Source organism: Eumetopias jubatus, unplaced genomic scaffold, assembly GCF_037043125.1.
Source record: "Eumetopias jubatus isolate StellerSeaLion01/CBP00866 unplaced genomic scaffold, mEumJub1_p1.0 scaffold_8, whole genome shotgun sequence".
In the NCBI taxonomy this organism is placed as follows: domain Eukaryota; kingdom Metazoa; phylum Chordata; class Mammalia; order Carnivora; family Otariidae; genus Eumetopias; species Eumetopias jubatus.
In genome coordinates, this window is record NW_028274814.1 from 84,028,573 (window position 1) to 84,047,195 (window position 18,623).

Here is an 18,623-nt window from a genome sequence, read left to right on the forward strand (position 1 = left end):
ATAAATGAAAACTTAAGAAAAAAAAAAGGAAAGGAAAAAGACAAAACTGTATATACACTATGATTACAAGCATGTAAAATGGGTTTGTGGTGGGACAAAGACTTGAGGGTAATATACAAGAAAGAAAAGAACTTAAGTGGGGAAATCATAGACGACTTGACTCCAAATATTTCTTAAGTATTTTAACTGCAAAGATAACATTTTCTAAATTTGAGAATAACAAAATCTATCCCAAACATTAATATTAGTGGTGTGAGCATCTGAAGGGTTATAAACAGGAGAGAAGAGGACCAAGGGACTCGGGCACTACTTCTGTCCAAACTCACTAGATGGAGTTTATCTCCCAGGAGTGTAGGGTAAGGCTGCTGGCCTCACTGGAGATACCATAGGCAGGATGGTTGAAACCTCAGGCTCAAGTTACTATTCTGATTCTGCAACTCACTAATCCTGTAATTTGGGTTGGTAATTTAAACTCTCAGAGCTCTGGTTCCTTCTCTGCAATGGTGAAATAACAACTAGACTAGAGCTGTTATGAAGGCACCTGAGATGGTGCACAATGCCCAGCACACGGTAATCTCTAAGTGTAAGCTGTAGAGTAAATGACGTAAGGCAAAAAAAAATACCATAAGCAGACAAAGTGGGGGTGGGAGGAAGGTTAGGTCTATGAGCAAAGACAGAAAGTGTGAGACTCTCCTGTCTAACAGGGAAGATGCCCAGGCTAATCTCGTGTGTGGGGTGAATGTGGGTGATAAGGCCCTGCCAATGTTGGGAACCCAGACTTGTACAAGACTTGGGCCCAGTGTCCTGTTTGTCTCACTGGCTGCCTAATTTTAGGCGGATCACTTCATCTTTCTGTTCATCAGTTCCCCCATCTTTATAAGGAGGATTCATTCATTTATCTAATAATACTCAGCCGAGCACTTGGCACGTGCAAGATCTCTGGCTAGTTGTCCCAGTGACTGAACTGCTTCTAAGACAGTAGAGAACTGACTAAAAGCACAGACTCTGGTGTTAGGTGGGGCTGGATTTAAGCCCAAATGCCCGCCGTTACTAGATAATGTGACTTCGAGAGAGTTACTAATGCTGTCTGGGCTTCCATTTACTCATCTGTAAAATGGAGAAAGTTTCTATGTCATAGTGTGATTGTGAAAGTCCAGTGATTTCGAGAATGGTAAGCCCTTTGGCATGGTGCCTGGCAGGGACCGGGCACTTGGGAAGCACCAGTAGCTGTTAAAACAGACAGCCCCCCACTACCTCCCCAACTGTCCTGCAGGATCTTACAGTGGAGACCGCACTAAAAAGTGCTGGGACCCAGGCACAACTAATGACTCAGGAGAACACAGAGGAAGGTGCTTTCTTCAAGTGCGGGAAGAGCTGTCTGGAGCAAGAGGGGTAACACATTCTGTAAAAGACTAAGAATTTAACCAAGACAAATATAATGAGAGACCCATCCTACAAGCAGAGGAAGCCAAAGTTAGATGGGGCTACCTCCGAAGATGGTCAGCTCCCCATCACTGCAGATGTGCCCACAGACACTGCCCAGCACCCCTCAAAGATGTTGTTGATAAGCCCCTGGCCATGCTGAAAAATATTACCTTTACAGACACATGTAATCTTGAAATGCCATGGGTAATCATTTCTGACCTTGCTGCCACAGGGGAGGTGGAATTTAAGTTGAGCCTGAAGGATGAGCAGGATTTTAATAGAATGCAGAGAAACATTCTCTGCAGGGGCACACTCTGGAAATGCATGGGAGAACAGAGCGTGCTAAAACAGAGTAGCTGGTGTAGCTCAGCACAGGGACCCAGATAAGAGGGACCCAAATACAGTGTGGCCAGTCCCTGGCCCACTCCCTTCACGTGACACAGGCTAAAACCCAGTAATCTGTGGAAAAGGGCTTGATAGAATCCCAAAGCATGATACAGTTGGGCAGTATTATCACAATCCCACCATTGCATAGCATTCTAAATCCACAGCCCACCATGGTGATCATCAGATACCAGCTTAGGACAGTCCCTGGCTGAGTCCATGATGCAGGTGCTACATCATCTCTTTCCGGGTGGGGTTTCAGTCCAGGAAATACAAAGGGACTTAGAACGTAGCACTGCTCCATCTCGACTCCGAAGAAAGACCCAAAGTACAGGGCTGGGGTCTCTGCCCTGGGAATTAGGCCCTGCAGCAAGACTTAGAACATCGGGAACAGTGGGAAACACAGCGAATTTGGAGCCAAGAAACCTAGGTTCAAGTCCCAGGCCTGCAACTTCCTTGGTATTACTTCAGGCAAATTATTTAGCCCCTCCGAGATGGCCTCATCCATAAAGTAGAGACCCTAACTCTCTCAGCTGATTCCGGAGGGACAGTGTGAAAAGTGCTTTACTAAATTACAGAAATGCTGCTCGTTCCTATATAAATGTCTCTTCCTTGGTTGTGCCGTAGGTTCTGGCCTGAAGTGATGGCTGAGGAAAATCATACTCTGCCTGAATTTCTCCTTCTAGGATTCTCTGACCTCAGGGCCCTGCAGGGCCCCCTGTTCTGGGCGGTGCTTCTGGTCTACCTGGTCACCTTGCTGGGTAACTCTACAATCATCCTCCTCACACAGGCTAGCCCTGCCCTGCACTCACCCGTGTACTTCTTCCTGCGTCACCTCTCAGTGATGGAGCTCCTGTACACCACGGATATTGTGCCCAGGACCCTGGCCGACCTGGCCTCCCCACACCCCCAAGCCATCTCCTTCCAGGGCTGTGTAGCCCAGATGTATGTCTTCATTGTCCTGGGCATTTCAGAGTGCTGCCTGCTCACAGCCATGGCCTATGACCGCTACATTGCCATCTGCCGGCCCCTGCACTATTCCGCCCTCATGAGCTGGCAGGCCTGCATGGCCATGGTGGCAGTCTCCTGGCTCCTGGGTGTCATCACAGCCACCACCCATTCGTCCCTCGTCTTTACTCTGCCTTTCCCCAGCCACCCCATCATCCCACACTTCCTCTGTGACATCCTGCCAGTACTGAGACTGGCAAGTGCTGGGAAGCACAAGAGTGAAATCTCTGTGGTGACAGCCACCGTGGTCTTCATCATGGTCCCCTTCTCTCTGATTGTGGCTTCTTATACCCGCATCCTGGGGGCCATCTTGGCAATGGCCTCCACCCAGAGCCGCTGCAAGGTCTTCTCCACCTGCTCCTCCCACCTGCTCGTGGTCTTCCTCTTCTTTGGAACAGCCAGCATCACCTACATCCGGCCCCAGGGGGGCTCCTCTGTCACCATGAACCGCATCCTCAGCCTCTTCTACACAGTCATCACACCCATGCTCAACCCCATCATCTATACCCTTCGGAACAAGGAGGTGGCAGGTGCCCTGTGGCACATGGTGAAGAGGCAGGTCTCCTCACCCTGAAGGGACTCAAGGATGTCTTTTCCCTCACTGACTCCTCCTCCTCCCAGCCTTCAGGTGCTGGAGTTAAACCCCAGCTGAACAGAAACCATGCAGCCCCTCAAAGAAATAAGGCTTCATGGCAGAAAATGTTGGAATTTGTCAGAGATAAATCGGTATCTTCCCTCCCGTCCTACACTCCAGACTCCCCAGCAGAGCATGGGTTATTAGGACAAGATAGACTGGAAAGGAATGCTGCTCACAAGGAAGAATATCTATGGGGAAGAGCATCTTCTAGATTGTTCTGGATCCCTGAGCAAGGTGACTGCTGTGTCTAGACCAGTAGTGAGAAGTCTGTGTCAGTCACGAAGGCAAATGTCTATGAAACTGACACCAACTCAGTGACCTGCCCAGCACCCATAAAGGAGTTTGCCTGGCTCTTTGATCTAGTTTTCTCCCAGAAACACACTGCAGTCTTATGTTCTGGGGCCTTTTAGAAGGAGAGTTATTCCCCCTTTGAAATATTCCAAATAAATATTTAAATATTCTTCCCTGCCTTTCTCCACCCTTGATCTCTGACATCATCCTTAACAGGTGATAGGATGTCCAACCAGACAAGAGGATCTCCCTGGATTCCCCGTTACCCTCCCAGTGTGTACCATCAGCTTGATCCCATGCCTCCTTCACCAGCACCTCAGAATGGGTGAAGCCCTCGGGCCATCCTGGAGAGGACCTAGAGAGTAAACATTTAACACTCATTTTGGCCACCTAGCATTTGACCCTCTTTCAACATTTGGAGAACTCTCCTCTTTAGAAGCCTGGTGGGCAAAGAAACAACCTCCCTCTGTGCAGCTGAGATCTCTTCCCAGCCCTCCAGGCACGGGACCTAGTTCGACCAATAAGTGCACCTGTGCTTGACTAAATAGCTGGTGCCCACAAGAGGCAAGGAGCAGCACTCTTTCCTGGGGGACGGCAAAGAAGGCTGCAACAGCAAGTTTCTGGCATAGAAGTGGCATCTGGTCCCTGGTGGCAGCCCCAGGGTTTTCCTCAGCTGACCAGGTCATGTTTGGAAGTTACTCCTAGAAGCTTAGCCTCTGGCATTGTCATCCCTCTATATTTTGTTAATCAATTATTCTTCTGTTTCTTCATCCAGGCAGTTTCTGTCATTGTTAAGAATTTTGACCGATACAATCACTTTGGAGGCTGGAGGCATCAGAGGGAAAACCTTAACCCTGGTGTACTTGGAATAAAATGGTCTGGACCCTGTTTAGAAAGACCAGCTAAAAAAGAAAAAAGACCAGCTAAAGGGAACTTGGGGGTCAGAGAACATCCTCAGACAAAGAGAGTCAATGAGCCCACAGCTCTATGGCATTCCTGATATTCAGAAAACACCTTGCTCTCCTGGGGCTCCTAATCTGGGGGTGGTCATGGGGAGAATGGAGTGGAGAGACAACAAACTGGCAGAAACACAAAATGAGAGTAATTATAAAGATGTACAAACCTGCATTGGAAGGTTGATGATTGGTAACTGTTTGAGGGTGTTTTTGGAAGACTTCCTGGAAGAAGTGGCTCAGTGCAGTACTTCCAACCTTCCTAACATCATGGCTCACATAGAAAGTGTTAATATTTGAGTGGCAAACCAGAGTAAACTGAAGGGAATTGGGAGCATCTAGATAGGGCTTGATGGGAAAAAATTCCTTGCACTCTCTTTTCACTACCTAATTATAAGGAAAAAATATACAGTAACATGGAAGTTTTTAAATACTGGTTTTACATAAAACTTCCAAATAAAATATTCATATTTTTATAAGAAACTTGAGGTTGTTTCTGTAAACATAATTTTTATATTAGATTTGGGGCTTGAAAATGACTAAATGCCTCCTGATCAAGGTCTTTCAGTATTGATTTCTTAAAAATAACTGATGGTTGGGGCGCCTGGGTGGCTCAGGCGGTTAAGCGCCTGCCTTCGGCTCAGGTCATGATCCCAGGGTCCTGGGATCGAGCCCCGCATCGGGCTCCCTGCTCAGCGGAGAGCCTGCTTCTTCCTCTCCCTCTGCCTGCTGTTCTGCCTACTTGTGCGTGCTCTCTCTCTCTGTCAAATAAATAAATAAAATCTTAAAAAAATAAATAAATAAATAACTGATGGTCACCATCAAAGAAAACTACTCACGGAAGTGGGTGATCAAAACCGGAAAACCTTTTCAAAGTCACTCAGAATTTTGCAATAATTTGAATTACATGCAAGTACATATTTATATTTACTAGCTCTTCCTTTTCTTTCACTGACAAATGATAATTTTGAAAAGTTTTGTAATAACGAGAACGGATTTCATATCCAATCATACTTTTTCATGTGAAGTATTTCAGTAGAGCACCACTGGAGCTCTAATGCGCAGAACGCACGTGCACTGTTAAAGCAGCCACCATGAGGTGGGGCCAGCAGGTAACAGACAAAAGTATTGGATATGTGTGAAGACAGATATTCAGGACCACTATGGACAGCTGACCTCTCAGAAGGCCCCCTACACTCCCTGCCCTCCAGCCCATGAGGGCGACACCTTGGGCCGCATGCCCTCTGGACTCCCTGAGCACATGAAAGCCCAACTTCTTGACAGCTCCATGGGCCTCTTGTCCATAGTGGGCAGCCGGACCCTTGGGAGCTGGCTGCTGGAGTAGACATGAAGGTCGCAGAGCCCCTCCTGGGCAGCCCTCAGCCTACTGAGGCCAAGCAATGGCTATGGCTCATTTCTCTCAGTAACTGCAGGAACCTCACTTGCATAACTAAATCCCACTCCTTTTGGGCTTCCCCCTGAGAAGTCCCAGGCAAGGCTGTTTATAGCCAGATGCAACAGGCTGGGGAACTCTGTCTATTCAAGATTCCATGCATGCAGAAACTAAGCGCTTCGAGAATCGTTCTCTTACAGAACACTTCTAATATGAGTGGCCCTCCAGTGTGCCAATGATGCACCTTTACGAAGATCAAGTTTTTCATTCAGAAAATACCAGGTCAATGGGCATCTGGATGGCTCAGTTGGTTGAGCGTCTGACTTCAGCTCAGGTCATGATCTCGGGGTCCTAGGATGGAGCCCCACATTGCGTTGGGCTCCCTACTCAGCAGGGAGTCTGCTTGTCCCTCTCCCTCTGCCCCTCCCCCTGGTCGTGCTCTCTCCGTCTCTTTCTCAAATAAATAAATAAAATCTTTTAAAAATAAATAAATAAAATTTAAAAAAAAATTACCATGTCAAGTGTGTGCCAGGAATTTGGGGCAGAGGAGAATAAAATGCAACCTCACTGGGGATAACAGCCAATTACAATCTTATAATTTTATATGAGATGTGTACCAAAGATAGCAGCAAGACAGGTGGTGAGGGGCAAAGAAGAGGTCTCGAACCCAGTCTGAGAGAGATGGAGAAGGCTTCAGGAAGGAGAGGCTATCTTAACTGAAGTCTGAATAACAAGAAGTTATCCAGGGAAAGAGGTAAGAAAGGGAAGAAAATGTACAGAGGCCCATAGGTGATAAAGAACGTGGTACAATCTAGAAACCGCAAGGCATCCTTTACAATTGAGTATACCCTATACAATTGAGCAACACAGAAGTGACAAAATAGGAGGGAGAGATAAGGGGAGACCAAAATTGCTGGGGCATGAAGAGGTCCAGTTAACCAGTTAACCTCTCTCCCTTTTGGGTTCTCTACCAACTAAGAAAATACATTGGTAACAGAGAGGGAGCAGATGATCAGCTTTATTACTGAATTGGACAATATGGCTTGAACCCAAAGTCAAAATGAGCTTCCTACTCGCCACAGTTACCACCACCCCCAGTTACAGGCAGAAAACCCGTACAAATTATGGGCCACTCCAAGCAAGCCCAGCCCCAAGGTCACCACCTGAAGGGAAAAAAAGTGTGTGCAGCCTAAGGCAGGGCAGCCTGAGAAAGCAAGCCAAAGAGGGCTTAGGCCATGCATGGGCAAATGCTTTCTCCAGTATCACCAGTAAGTTCTCCTCCTCCCAGGAAGTGAGTGAAGGCTTGAGAGAAAGGCAAGAGATGTTTCTACCCTTCTTCCCTTCTGGGAAGGGAATAAAAAAATCCTCTCATTTTGTGGAAAACTCATTTTGCTGCTCCCACTCCCACCCAGGACAGAGCATGAAGGATGTTGGGGTCACTTATGAATTTGTGGACTCATCCTGAGTGACGAGATGGGATTTGAGTTTTTAAAAGATCATTCTAGCTGTGATGTGAAGAATAGATAACAGTGGCAAAAAAAAGAGAGAGAGAGAGAGAGAGAGAGAGAGAGACCCAGGGACCACTAACTAGTTTCTTAATCAGGGCATCCAACTGCAAACAACAGATTCTGCTCTGATCATCTTAAGCAGAGAAGAATTAATCAAAGACAACTTAGCCGTGCAGTCTCCAAGGGAGGCAGAAAGCCAGGGTCCTCAGCTACACGTCAGGGATGAAACTCAACAGCCCACAAGGGCACTCCAGCGTCCACACCCCTGACACCAGCACTCAGTTCACCCAACCCTGCCCAGTGCATACTGATGACCCTCAGGACCAGACATCAGAGCTCTGCCACAGCTGCCCCACAAAAGCCAGATGCCTTCTCCACACACTCTCCAGACCATAAATTCTGCATCCCTCTGCCCCATTGCCCAGCTCCAAACCAATGTATGACTTACCAGCAGAACCACAGTCACATGCCAGCACCCTAACTGCAGAGGTAGCTGGGAATGCAAGTTTTGTGGCTACTGCTTTGGAGAGAGCGGACTTATAAGACAGGAAACTTCCCAAACATTAGAGGGGTATTTAAAAGATGCTGGAAAGACACAAAAAAGAAAAAAAAAAAAAGACAAATGTCTACCATTTACAAATTCCACTGCTGTAACTGGAATCCAGGCAATTCCAGGACACTCTCCATTGAAAAGAAGGGGAAAGGGGCACCTGGGTGGCTCAGATGGTTAAGCGTCTGCCTTCAGCTCAGGTCATGATCCCAGGGTTCTGGGATCGAGTCCCACATCAGGCTCCCTGCGCCTCGGGAGCCTGCTTCTCCCTCTGCCTCTCTCTCTCTCTCTGTCTCTCATGAATAAATAAATAAAATCTTTAAAAAAAAAAAAAAAGAAAAGAAGGGGAAAATACAGTGCAGTGAGCTGGTAGAAGTTTGAGGCATAAAGGAAGTAATTGGGGCCTAAGCAGGAAGCACAGAAAGGCAGTTGAGGCAGAATGAATAGTAATAATAACAGCTAATACTGTGTGAGTACATACCGTACCCTTATAGTAACATGATAGTAACCTCTTGACTCATAATCGTCTTATTTAATTCCCATACAAACTCTATGTGATAAACAAAGGGATGGATCCCAATTTTGTGGGACCTAAAGCTTATATAATTTGAGATGGCCCTATTTAATAAAATAAAACAAAAATATTAAAATAAAGTTAGGTACAAATGTTTATTTAAAATGAAAAAATAATTTATAAAAATTAGAAATTTTTTTGAACTTGTCAATTCCACAAATGTCATATCCAGAAAAATAGTATGTTTTTGTTCATTAACTACCTGATCACCTTTATAATTCTTTTCTTCCTACATTTTTTGCTGTGTACTCTTTCATTGCCTTCATATTCATATGAGAGTGATTTTGTAATGCACTTTCCACAGAGGGATTAGAAACATGATTGATCTCTCCCCTAGCATGGTTGACTAAAATTTGTTGTTCTTTGATAGGTTAGAAAATTTTTTTCAACTTCACAACTCATTATTGGCACTTTTATGTACGTTTTTAGGATTGTTGTCAAATTTGGCCAAACCTCTATCAAGTTTCTTTTATCTATTAGCTGTAAGTTTTCACAACATTCCAAGTTTTTCCTTGTGCAATGAATTATCTTACATAGCTTTGAATGAGCTTCACTCGTTAGCCAGTTTGAAGTTCTCATTATTATAGCCACATATTAAATGTTATGTTTTCTTCTTTGAGGTCAACATTTGATGTCTAATCAGCAAGAAATCTAAAATTCTTTCCAATACATTTGTATGATTCACTCCTCCTCATTAACCAGGTGGTATTCAAGTCACCGTGGCTGCATAACAAACCACCCCAAACCTAGTGGCATAAAGCAACAGTCATTTCATTACGCTCGTAATTTCTGCAGGTCAGGAATTTAAGGCACAACTAGGATGGCTTGTCTCGGCTCCACAATGTCTGTGTCATCAACTGAGGGACTCAAGACCTAGAAGTGACTTGAACAGCAGGGAGCAGAATCACCCAACTGTTTCTGCACTCACTTGTCAGTTGCCTGCAAAGACTGCGTTTGTTGACCAGAACACCTACACATGTGTGGCTTGGCCTTCTCATAGCACAGCAGCTGGATTCCAAGAGTGAGTATCCCAAGAGGAAACATCCAGAGAACAAGCATTCAAAGAGCCATGCCAGAAGCTGTGAGGCTTCTTCTGACTTAACCCTGGAAGTCACACAGCGTCATTTCCACCACTTTCCATTGCTTACAAGTGGGTCACTAAGGCCAGCCCAGATTCAAGGGTAGGGAGATTGAGACTCCACCTCTTAATCTAGGGGAGTGCCAAGGTCACCCTGCAGAAGTGTATGTGGGATGGGAAATATTGCTGCAGTAATATTTGGGAAATACTATCTGTCAGAGGTAATCTGTCAGAGTAATCCAAGAGTCTATACTTCACGCAAAATCTATCCCTTCCTCTTGATGAATTACAGCTTCTATACAATTTGCAATTTTCAGTCCAATTCATTTCTCAATATAAGAATAGGTTTCATTGATTTTGTCATTTATCTTCATTGCTTCTGTGTCATATTTCATTTTCCTTTTTTTTAAAGATTTTATTTATTTATTTGACAGAGAGAGACACAGCGTAAGAGGGAACACAAGCAGAAGGAGTGGGAGAGGGAGAAGCAGGCTTCCCTCCGAGCAGGGAGCCCGATGCGGGGCTCGATCCCAGGACCCTGGGATCATGACCCGAATGGAAGGCAGACGCTGAATGACTGAGCCACTCAGTCACCACCTGAGCCACTCAGGTGCCCCTATATTTCATTTTTTTCATCTAGATTTTCTCTCAGTTCTTTTATAAATTAATCTGTTGGGGAAAAACCAAAACCAGGTAACTTCATACACATCCAAATCAACTATCTATATTTCTTGCTTCTTCTATTGAAACACCCAAAACATCTTTTCAAATTTTAGTTAAAATGAAGTATTTGAGTTTAATCAAATACTCCATCCCCATTTTATTTTTTTAATGGTTTTCTTTTTTTTAAAAGATTTTATTTATTTATTTGACAGAGAGAGACACAGTGAGAGAAGGAACACAAGCAGGGGGAGTGGGAGAGGGAGAAGCAGGCTTCCTGCCGAGCAGGAAGCCCGATGTGGGGCTCAATCCCAGGACCCTGGGATCATGACCCGAGCTGAAGGCAGATGCCCAATGACTGAGCCACCCAGGGGCCCCTCCATCCCCATTTTAAAAAGAAAAGAATTAATGGTTTGTTTATAATTATTTATTCCTGAATTACCAAGGACATCTCTAACAGGAGAGAACTTTTTTTTTTTATGTAAAAGATGAAAATCAAATCCTCGCTTACACCTTCACACATGTGATGATTGGAAGGTTTTTCCCCTAGAACAACTTCTCAACCCATACATTCCAACCTTGTCTCTCCTCTACTACCCACAGATTTTCAGTGCCAGGCACCATCAGATACATTTTTATCATGATTTAACCTCTGGTGCTTCACTTTGTGCTGTAATGCTGAGTGATAGGGCACACTGGGTAAAAGGCACATTCCTGGAAGCCATTCCTACATCAGGACAGCTAGGAATCACCTTACCATACTCAGAAATGACTGGGAGCTACATAAACACATCCCACCAAACTCAAACTTAATCTATCTCCAACTCAACTTTGCCTTAAATCCAAAAATATCCATGGCCGCTTGAACACCATCTCCCACGGGGGAAATGTGACAGAGAGGAAGTTAGAATGCAGAGAGACAGAAATTGCTACCGATTACAGTTAAAATATATTACTTTTGCAATCTGCGTAACAACATATAACCATAGACACACAATTGCTAGAGTTCCTTCCAGGCCCTTATAAGGAGCCCATACAAGTTAAAAGCCCCCAAAACTTAAGCCTCATAGTAAATAAACCTCTGAGTAAACTCCGTTATTATGTCAATTTCAACAAGAGGAGGAAACCAAGGCACAGAGATGTTGAAGAACTTTCCCTAAGTAACACAGTTAGGAAGTAACAGATTTGGGTTTCCAACTCTAGTGCCCCCACTTTTAACTCTCCACACTGAAATTCTCCCTCTGATCATGTGAATTTGGAGAAAGTAGGAAGATGAGAACAGACAAGGAGCTGAAGAGAATAAACAGAGCAACGGGAAGAAGAAGAGAATGAATGGCATGGAGAAGAAGCAGGACAGCCCGGACTGCCAGAAAGCCACTTCTCGCCTGGACTGGGTATGATAAATTTTGAGTTTAGAAAGTGCATTTTTCCCTATCTTATAAGTGGGAAACCTCTAGAATTGTTAGGCATTCTCCAGGAAGGTACAGAAGTTCATCTTTCTTGTGTTGCCTCAGAGTTCCACCAGCTTAGCTGGCCAGCTCACTGTCCACGGAATCCACAGGTACCTTCATCATCTCACCACGCTTAGGACACCACATGGCCCCTTATGTTGATAAGACTACACTCACAGCACCTGGAGAGAAGCAAATGGCACGTATACCAGATGTACATTCATACCAGAAACTGAGAAATAAATCTTGATCAAATTTAGGTGCTGGCCACCTCTGTGAAGGTTTTGGGGGAATGTCAAGACATCTTCTTACATGCCTCACTTTTCTCATTGAAAAAGAACCCCTGTGGCTGTATAGGATTTGGAAGCAACATACAGCACTTATCAGATGTCTTAAAAGCCAGAGCAAAAAAATGTTCTCAAGCTGATCCAGGCTACAGTTCTGCAATCTGGCTCTCTCAACTACCCAGTAGACCCTAAGATGCTCAATCTTGAGGACAGTGGAACCTGTGGTAAACCCAAGAGGTGAATCACAGATCCGGGAGCAAAACCTTGCCCTTTTGGACAAATAATTAATATCATCTTTTGAAACTGTTCTTGGGGTTCTTGCAGGCAACCATATGTACTGAATACCTGACCAGGGGACACCAACTGACCATTGAACTATATTACCCTCTGTAGATTGGGTGGCATTTGATCCACCCAGCCTAAAGTTAGGTATTCCCAATAGCGCTTCATCAATAAGTGGAAGTGTTACTGTATGTTAACTAACTGGAATTTAAATAAAAACTTCAAAAAAAATAAGTGGAAGTGTCAAATTCAAATGGGGCCCAAGCACATCCTGAAGACAAAAAAGTTTCATCTACCTCCTTCCCCAGCAAATCACACCCAGGTCATTCATAACGAGCCTGTGAATAAAATGGCCACAATGGCAAGAAAGGAGGCCAAGCATGAATTTGACAAGAAGGGGCTTAGCCTTACCAAGCTAACCCAGTTACCACCACTGCTGAGAACAGCTTGCCATTTACTTTGAGTTGGTGGTTAAGAGCTTTGTGGGAGCCAGATCTCCACCCTTCTATACAGAAGCCAATAAGTCCAGAATATTGGCTTTCCCTACACTCAAGCAGCCAAGACACAAGTCTATGACCTTGGCTAGTCCTAGTGCTTAAGACTTTAAATCAAGTGCAAATGATGCAAAGAGTAGAGGAAAGTTTACAGCTCATTTTCGTGATGGCAGTAGTTTCATCCAGGGACCAGAGTCAGCAGGGCCACACAGAGCCAGAGGAGTCACCAATAACCAGTGGTGGCAGTGCCAACAACCTCCTAATCAGACCACTCTTGTGGTATGGCTTAGCTGCAGTTCTGGTCTCTAAACTTCTCTTGGTTCCTGATCATTTTCTAAGCCTGGTTCTCCAGGATTCCTATCAACTCTGTGAACCACCAGAGTCCTTTTTTCTCCACCCCAGAGTTGCTCACTTGCTACCCTTTTCCTCCTCCCCCATGGCTCATCCCCATTCACAGTTTGCATCAGGATCTCCTAATTTCCAAATCCCCTCTCTTCAAAAGCCCACACCCCACTTCTCCCTTACCTCTTTCAACATAACACATTTTAGACTTTCCAGCAACTTTAGGGAATTCTTTTTAATGGAGAAAGTCCCCAATTTTCAATATCTAAAACCTCTATGAAAGTCATCATAGAGGGGTGCCTGGGTGGCTCAGTCGGTTAAGTGTCTGCCTTCAGCTCAGGTCGTGATCCCAGGGCCCTGGGATCAAGCCCCATGTCAGGCTCCCTGCTCAGTGGGGAGCCTGCTTCTCTCTCTCCCTCTGCCCCTTCCCCCGATTGTGCACGCTCTCTCTCTCTCTCTCTTAAATAAATAAAAGAAAGTTATCATAGAAATAACAAATGATACTAGTCGCAATAACAGTAGTAATCAAAATAGATTAGTTAACATTTCACTATTTGCCATGCACTGAGCTAAGCAGTTCTCTTATATTTATTTATTCATTTATCTAGTCGACAAATATTTACTGACTATCCACTATGTGCCAGGCACTAGGAATACACTGGTGAACAAGACAGGCAGCATCACTGCCTTTATGGGACATATATTTTAGTGAAGGGAGAGAAACCACAAATAAATAAACAAGTTGATTTCAGATCCTGCTAAGTGACTGTATAGTAAAGAATGACTGGGGAGAGCTACATTTAATCTTTACAACAATCCTGTGAAGTAAAGAAACTATTGTAATCATTATTTTACAGATAAGGAAAATTAAGGCATAAAAATGTTAAGAAATCTCTCAAGGTTGAGACATTTGGGTGACTCAATTGGTTGAGCATCCGACTCTTGGTTTAGGCTCAAGTCATGACCTCAGGGTCATGGGATTGAGCACTGCATTGGGCTCCACACTCTGTGAGGATTCTGCTTGAGATTCTCTGCCTCTCTCTCTCTGCCCCCCCCCCCACCCTGGCTCTCTCTTTCTCTCTCTCTCTCTCTCAAAAAAAAATAAATAAATACATAAATAAATAAATCTTTTAAAAAAAAGGGAAGGAAAGGAAAAGAAATGAAAAGAAGAGAAAAGGAAAGAAAAGAAGAAAGAAGAAAGAAAAGAACTCTCCCAAGGTCTTACAGGTGATAAATGGCAGTCAGGATTTGATCTTGCTCCTGCCTCACACCAAATCCAAGCACTGTGCCATACTGCCATCTCTAACCTAGCCTCTGGTCAAACTTCCTTAGCCAGCTCCATACTCTCCACTACTAGACTTACCAATAAAATAAGAGACCCCATTCTACTCTTTAATGTCCTTGATTCCCAAGGATATATATGGGATCCTTCATCTTCAGAATTCCACATCCTCTCATGCACTACAGGAGGGCCAATGTTCACACAAGTACTCAGAGTAAAACTTTGGTCAAACAAAGCTCCCATCACAGGAAACTACTCTATTTCCCAAGAGGTTTCCCTCTTCCTGAATGGAGGTAAGCAGAGCTTTCTACTTAACTCCTCATCTCCAACTGCAGTTCCAGCCCTGCTTGAATAACACCTGGGTATAGATTTGCCAGATTTAACAAATGAAAATATAAGATGCCCAGTTAAATTTTATTTTCTGATGAACAATAAATAATGTTTAATGTACATATGTCCCAAATATTTCTTTAAAAAATTTTTTATTCTTAAGTAATCCCTACCCCCCGGGCACCTGGGTGGCTCAGTTGGTTAAGCAACTGCTTTTGGCTCAGGTCATGATACTTGGAGTCCCGGGATCGGGTCCCCAATCGGGCTCCCTGCTCAGCGGGGAGTCTGCCTCTCCCTCTGACCCTCCTCCCTCTCATGCTCTTTCTCTATCATTCTCTCTCTCAAAAAATAAATAAAAATCTTTTAAAAAAAAAGTAATCCCTACACCCAACATGGGGCTCAAACTCACAACCCAAAGATCAAGAGTTACACACTCCACCAACTGAGCCAGCCAGGCACCCCCTGAATATTTCTTTCCCTGGAAAGATAGAACAGTGCTAAATCCCTGTGACCAAATATTTTATGTGACATACTTATATTAAAAAATTGTTAGTTGTTTATCTGAAATCCAAATTTAACAGAGCACTCTGTATTTTCCTAACAATTCTATCCAGGAACCCTGAAAATAGGGGACCTCCACCTCCAGAGCTGATGTCACGATCTCAAGTGAGAAAAGCATGAAGCCACCTAGGGCTGAGCCAGTCTGATTTCATCATGCCCTCCTCTGGTCATATCCCCAGCTCAGAACAGTGGAGGAAAAGTTCTCCCCCCTCGTCTTGTTCAGACACCAACTCTGTCAGGAAGTCATCCTTGGGTCTGACTGTGATGCCTCATGTTGCCCCTCGGGCCACCTCAGTCTCACCCAGTCCTTGGTCAACTGAGGGAAAATGGGTTCTTGTCTTCTTCATCAGAACCTTTCTGCACTATAAGAATATTAAATATTCACCTCTCCCCATCTTTCTTTTCCCCAGGCCATCTAACACCAACATATTCCTGACCCTTAGTCCACTTCCTTCCCCTGAAAATTGGACTGTAAAACAATAAAAATTCTTTTGGAAGGCAATTTGGCAATATGTTTCAAAAGCTCTAAAACTGTACATGCTTTTAGTCAGCAATTTTATTTCTAGAAGTTTGTGTTCATAAAAGGCATAAGAATACAAAGATATAAGTGCAATGATTTCTATCTCTGCAATATTTATACCAAAAATGATTAATTCCAATAATTGGAGTTGCTTAATATTATAGTATATATCCATATATTGATACTCTAAGGATATTAAAATCATGCTTTAGAAGTCTACCTGTATGGTAAAGTACTACAATATAGTTTAATAAAGTAGAAAATAAAGGTTGTAGAACAATTTAAATAATAAAATCCCATTTTTAGTTTTTAAAAATATATTTATATACATATATAGAGGGAAACCAGAGTGCAGTAATTTCCCAAGGACATTTAACACCAAAATGGTAATAGTTATTTTCTTTTCTTCTGAATGCAAAATTCTCTGCAATTAGCAATGTTAATTTTGTAAACTGAAAATCAATGCTATTTAAAAGGCCCCCATTTATTGTGTCTTGAGAGTGATTTCCCCACTTGTACTGGCCCCTCCTATGGCTTACTGCTGAAGGAGGGTTCATGAACAAACAAGAACTGGCTTCCCAAGAAGAGTAAAATGGTGCCAGGTCTCTCTGGCCAGCAAATCAAGGTGGCCTCCAAGTAGAAATAGGGGACAGTTCACAAGAAACAAAAGCATCATCTTGGGAGCCTAGGGGTCAGATCAGACCTTTTGATTGGTCAAAGGAGAGAAATTGTATGTGCCTTTCTACCTTAGGACCAGAGGAGAAAATAGAGAGCAAGTCAGGCAGCAGGTGAGAAGGAAGCTAAGTAGAGAATATCAACACCTCAGGGATCCCAGGATAGCCATTGTAAATCAGGGGTAAAGTACTAGACAGATGCTTCCAGACCTAAAGGAACACCAAGCAAGACTCGGCCCCTGAGTGTCTGAGCCAGATCCTGTTCCTTCCCTGCCAACCCAGTCACACAGCCCGGACCTTGCGCCTGGAGTAAAGGAGCTCTTGCTGTACCAGAGGCAACTGATATGAGAGAGAAAGGCTTGCAATGAGGAGTCCGGGAGAAGAAGAAAGAGAGATCTCCAGGAATCGTAGCCCCAGAAGGTGCCCTGAGCCTCCGAACAGAGCAGGAATTGCTCAATCTGCACACAAGATGGGCACAGCCGCCTTCCCTCCTCAGCCTTCCCTCAAGTGCATGTTTCTGCAGCTCTGCACCTACAAACAAGTCAGGTCAAGGCCATAAAAGGATGCTTCCAGAGGCAGAGCTCTGAGCAGCACGTCAGCAGCTTGCGCCCTCCAGCTGGGCAGGCCGAGGAATCCCACATTCACAGTGCAAAGAGCAGGCCTGACCCCTGGGGTCTGAGGGTCCTATCTTCTCTCTCCTCTGAAAATACCCAAGGATCAGGCCTTTATGTCCAAGAACTCGAGGGAATCAAGGGCTCCAAACGTATCTCTTCACAAGGCGCCTCATTGCGCCTGTGACCTCCTTGTCCCTCAGAGTATAGACAAAAGGGTTGAACACGGGAGCAACAACTGCAGAGAAGAAGGCAAGGATCTGGCCCGTGTCCTGAGAGGAGCCTGCCCAAGGTCTCATATAGGCAACAGTCCCAGTCCCAAAAAAGAGCATGACCACAAACAGGAGGGAGGAACAGGTAGAGAAGACTTTTTGACGCCCCTGGGATGTCGCGACCCCAAGGATGGTGGCAAGGATACAGGCATAGGAGGCTATGATCAGTAAGAAGAAGGGGGTCGGGGTGAAGGCCACCATGACGGCAAGATTGCCCACTTCACCCCAGAAGGTGCTGGCACTAGCCAGTCCCAGCACAGGCAGGATGTCACACAGGAAGTGGTGGATTGTGTTAGCACCACGGAAGGGCAAAGTGAAGATGAAGATGGAGTGAGTGGTACCAGTGAAGAGGCCCATGAGGTAGGAGGCCCCCACCATACTCGCATGCACCACCCCCCCCGGTTCATCAGGGTGGTATAAGGCAGCCGGCCTACAGATGCAGTGTAGTGGACACAGGCCCTGGCGGTAAGCAAACAGCATTCAGCGATGCCAGAGAGGGCAGAGAAATACAACGGGGTGAAGTGGCAGGCAGCTGAGATGGTGGGGCAGGAGGCAAGGAGGTCAGCCAGCATCCTAGGCACGAGAGTTGTGGGGCAGAGGCTTTCCACCAGGGAGAAGTGGCGAAGGAAGAAATACACGGGGGAGTGCAGGGCAGGGTCTGCCAGCGTGAGGAGGATGGTCAGGGAGTTGCCCAACAAGGTAAGCAGGTAGATGCAAAGGACTCCCCAAAACAGAGGGCCCCAAAGGGAACCAAAACCAGATAACCCCAGCATAATAAATTCCCTTATCACTGTGCTATTGCCAGCCCCCATGTCCTCAAGTCCAGGCTGGAAGAAGGAGCCAAGAGGGGGCTCGTGTGGCACCAGAAGGCAGCCGGGCAAAGACAAAGGCTCCCACTGCAGCAGGAAAGGCGTGAAATAGTCTACAAGAACATTCCAGTTCCCAGGGATAGGATGGGTGAGCACCTGAGTTGCTAGCAATTTCCTCCCAGAAAATCCCTCAGAACAGAAATAAGATAAACCAGGGGAGTGGAGGGAGAAGGCAGACCTTCGTCCA

General features: G+C 45.0%; 2 protein-coding genes across 2 annotated transcripts; one reads left to right on the top strand and one right to left on the bottom strand.

Moving 5' to 3' along the window:
• Nucleotides 1–2,452: 2,452 nt before the first annotated feature.
• Nucleotides 2,453–3,391, top strand: OR10P1 (olfactory receptor family 10 subfamily P member 1). The gene has a single exon (XM_028110752.2). It carries the CDS (start codon nt 2,453–2,455, stop codon nt 3,389–3,391), a length of 939 nt encoding a protein of 312 aa, XP_027966553.2.
• A 14,041-nt stretch (nt 3,392–17,432) lies between these two features.
• On the bottom strand, nt 17,433–18,379 carry LOC114214929 (olfactory receptor 10P22-like). Its single transcript, XM_028110798.2, is given in 2 exon segments — nt 17,433–17,951; nt 17,954–18,379. Coding segments are annotated over 2 exon segments (945 nt in total).
• Nucleotides 18,380–18,623: the final 244 nt, after the last annotated feature.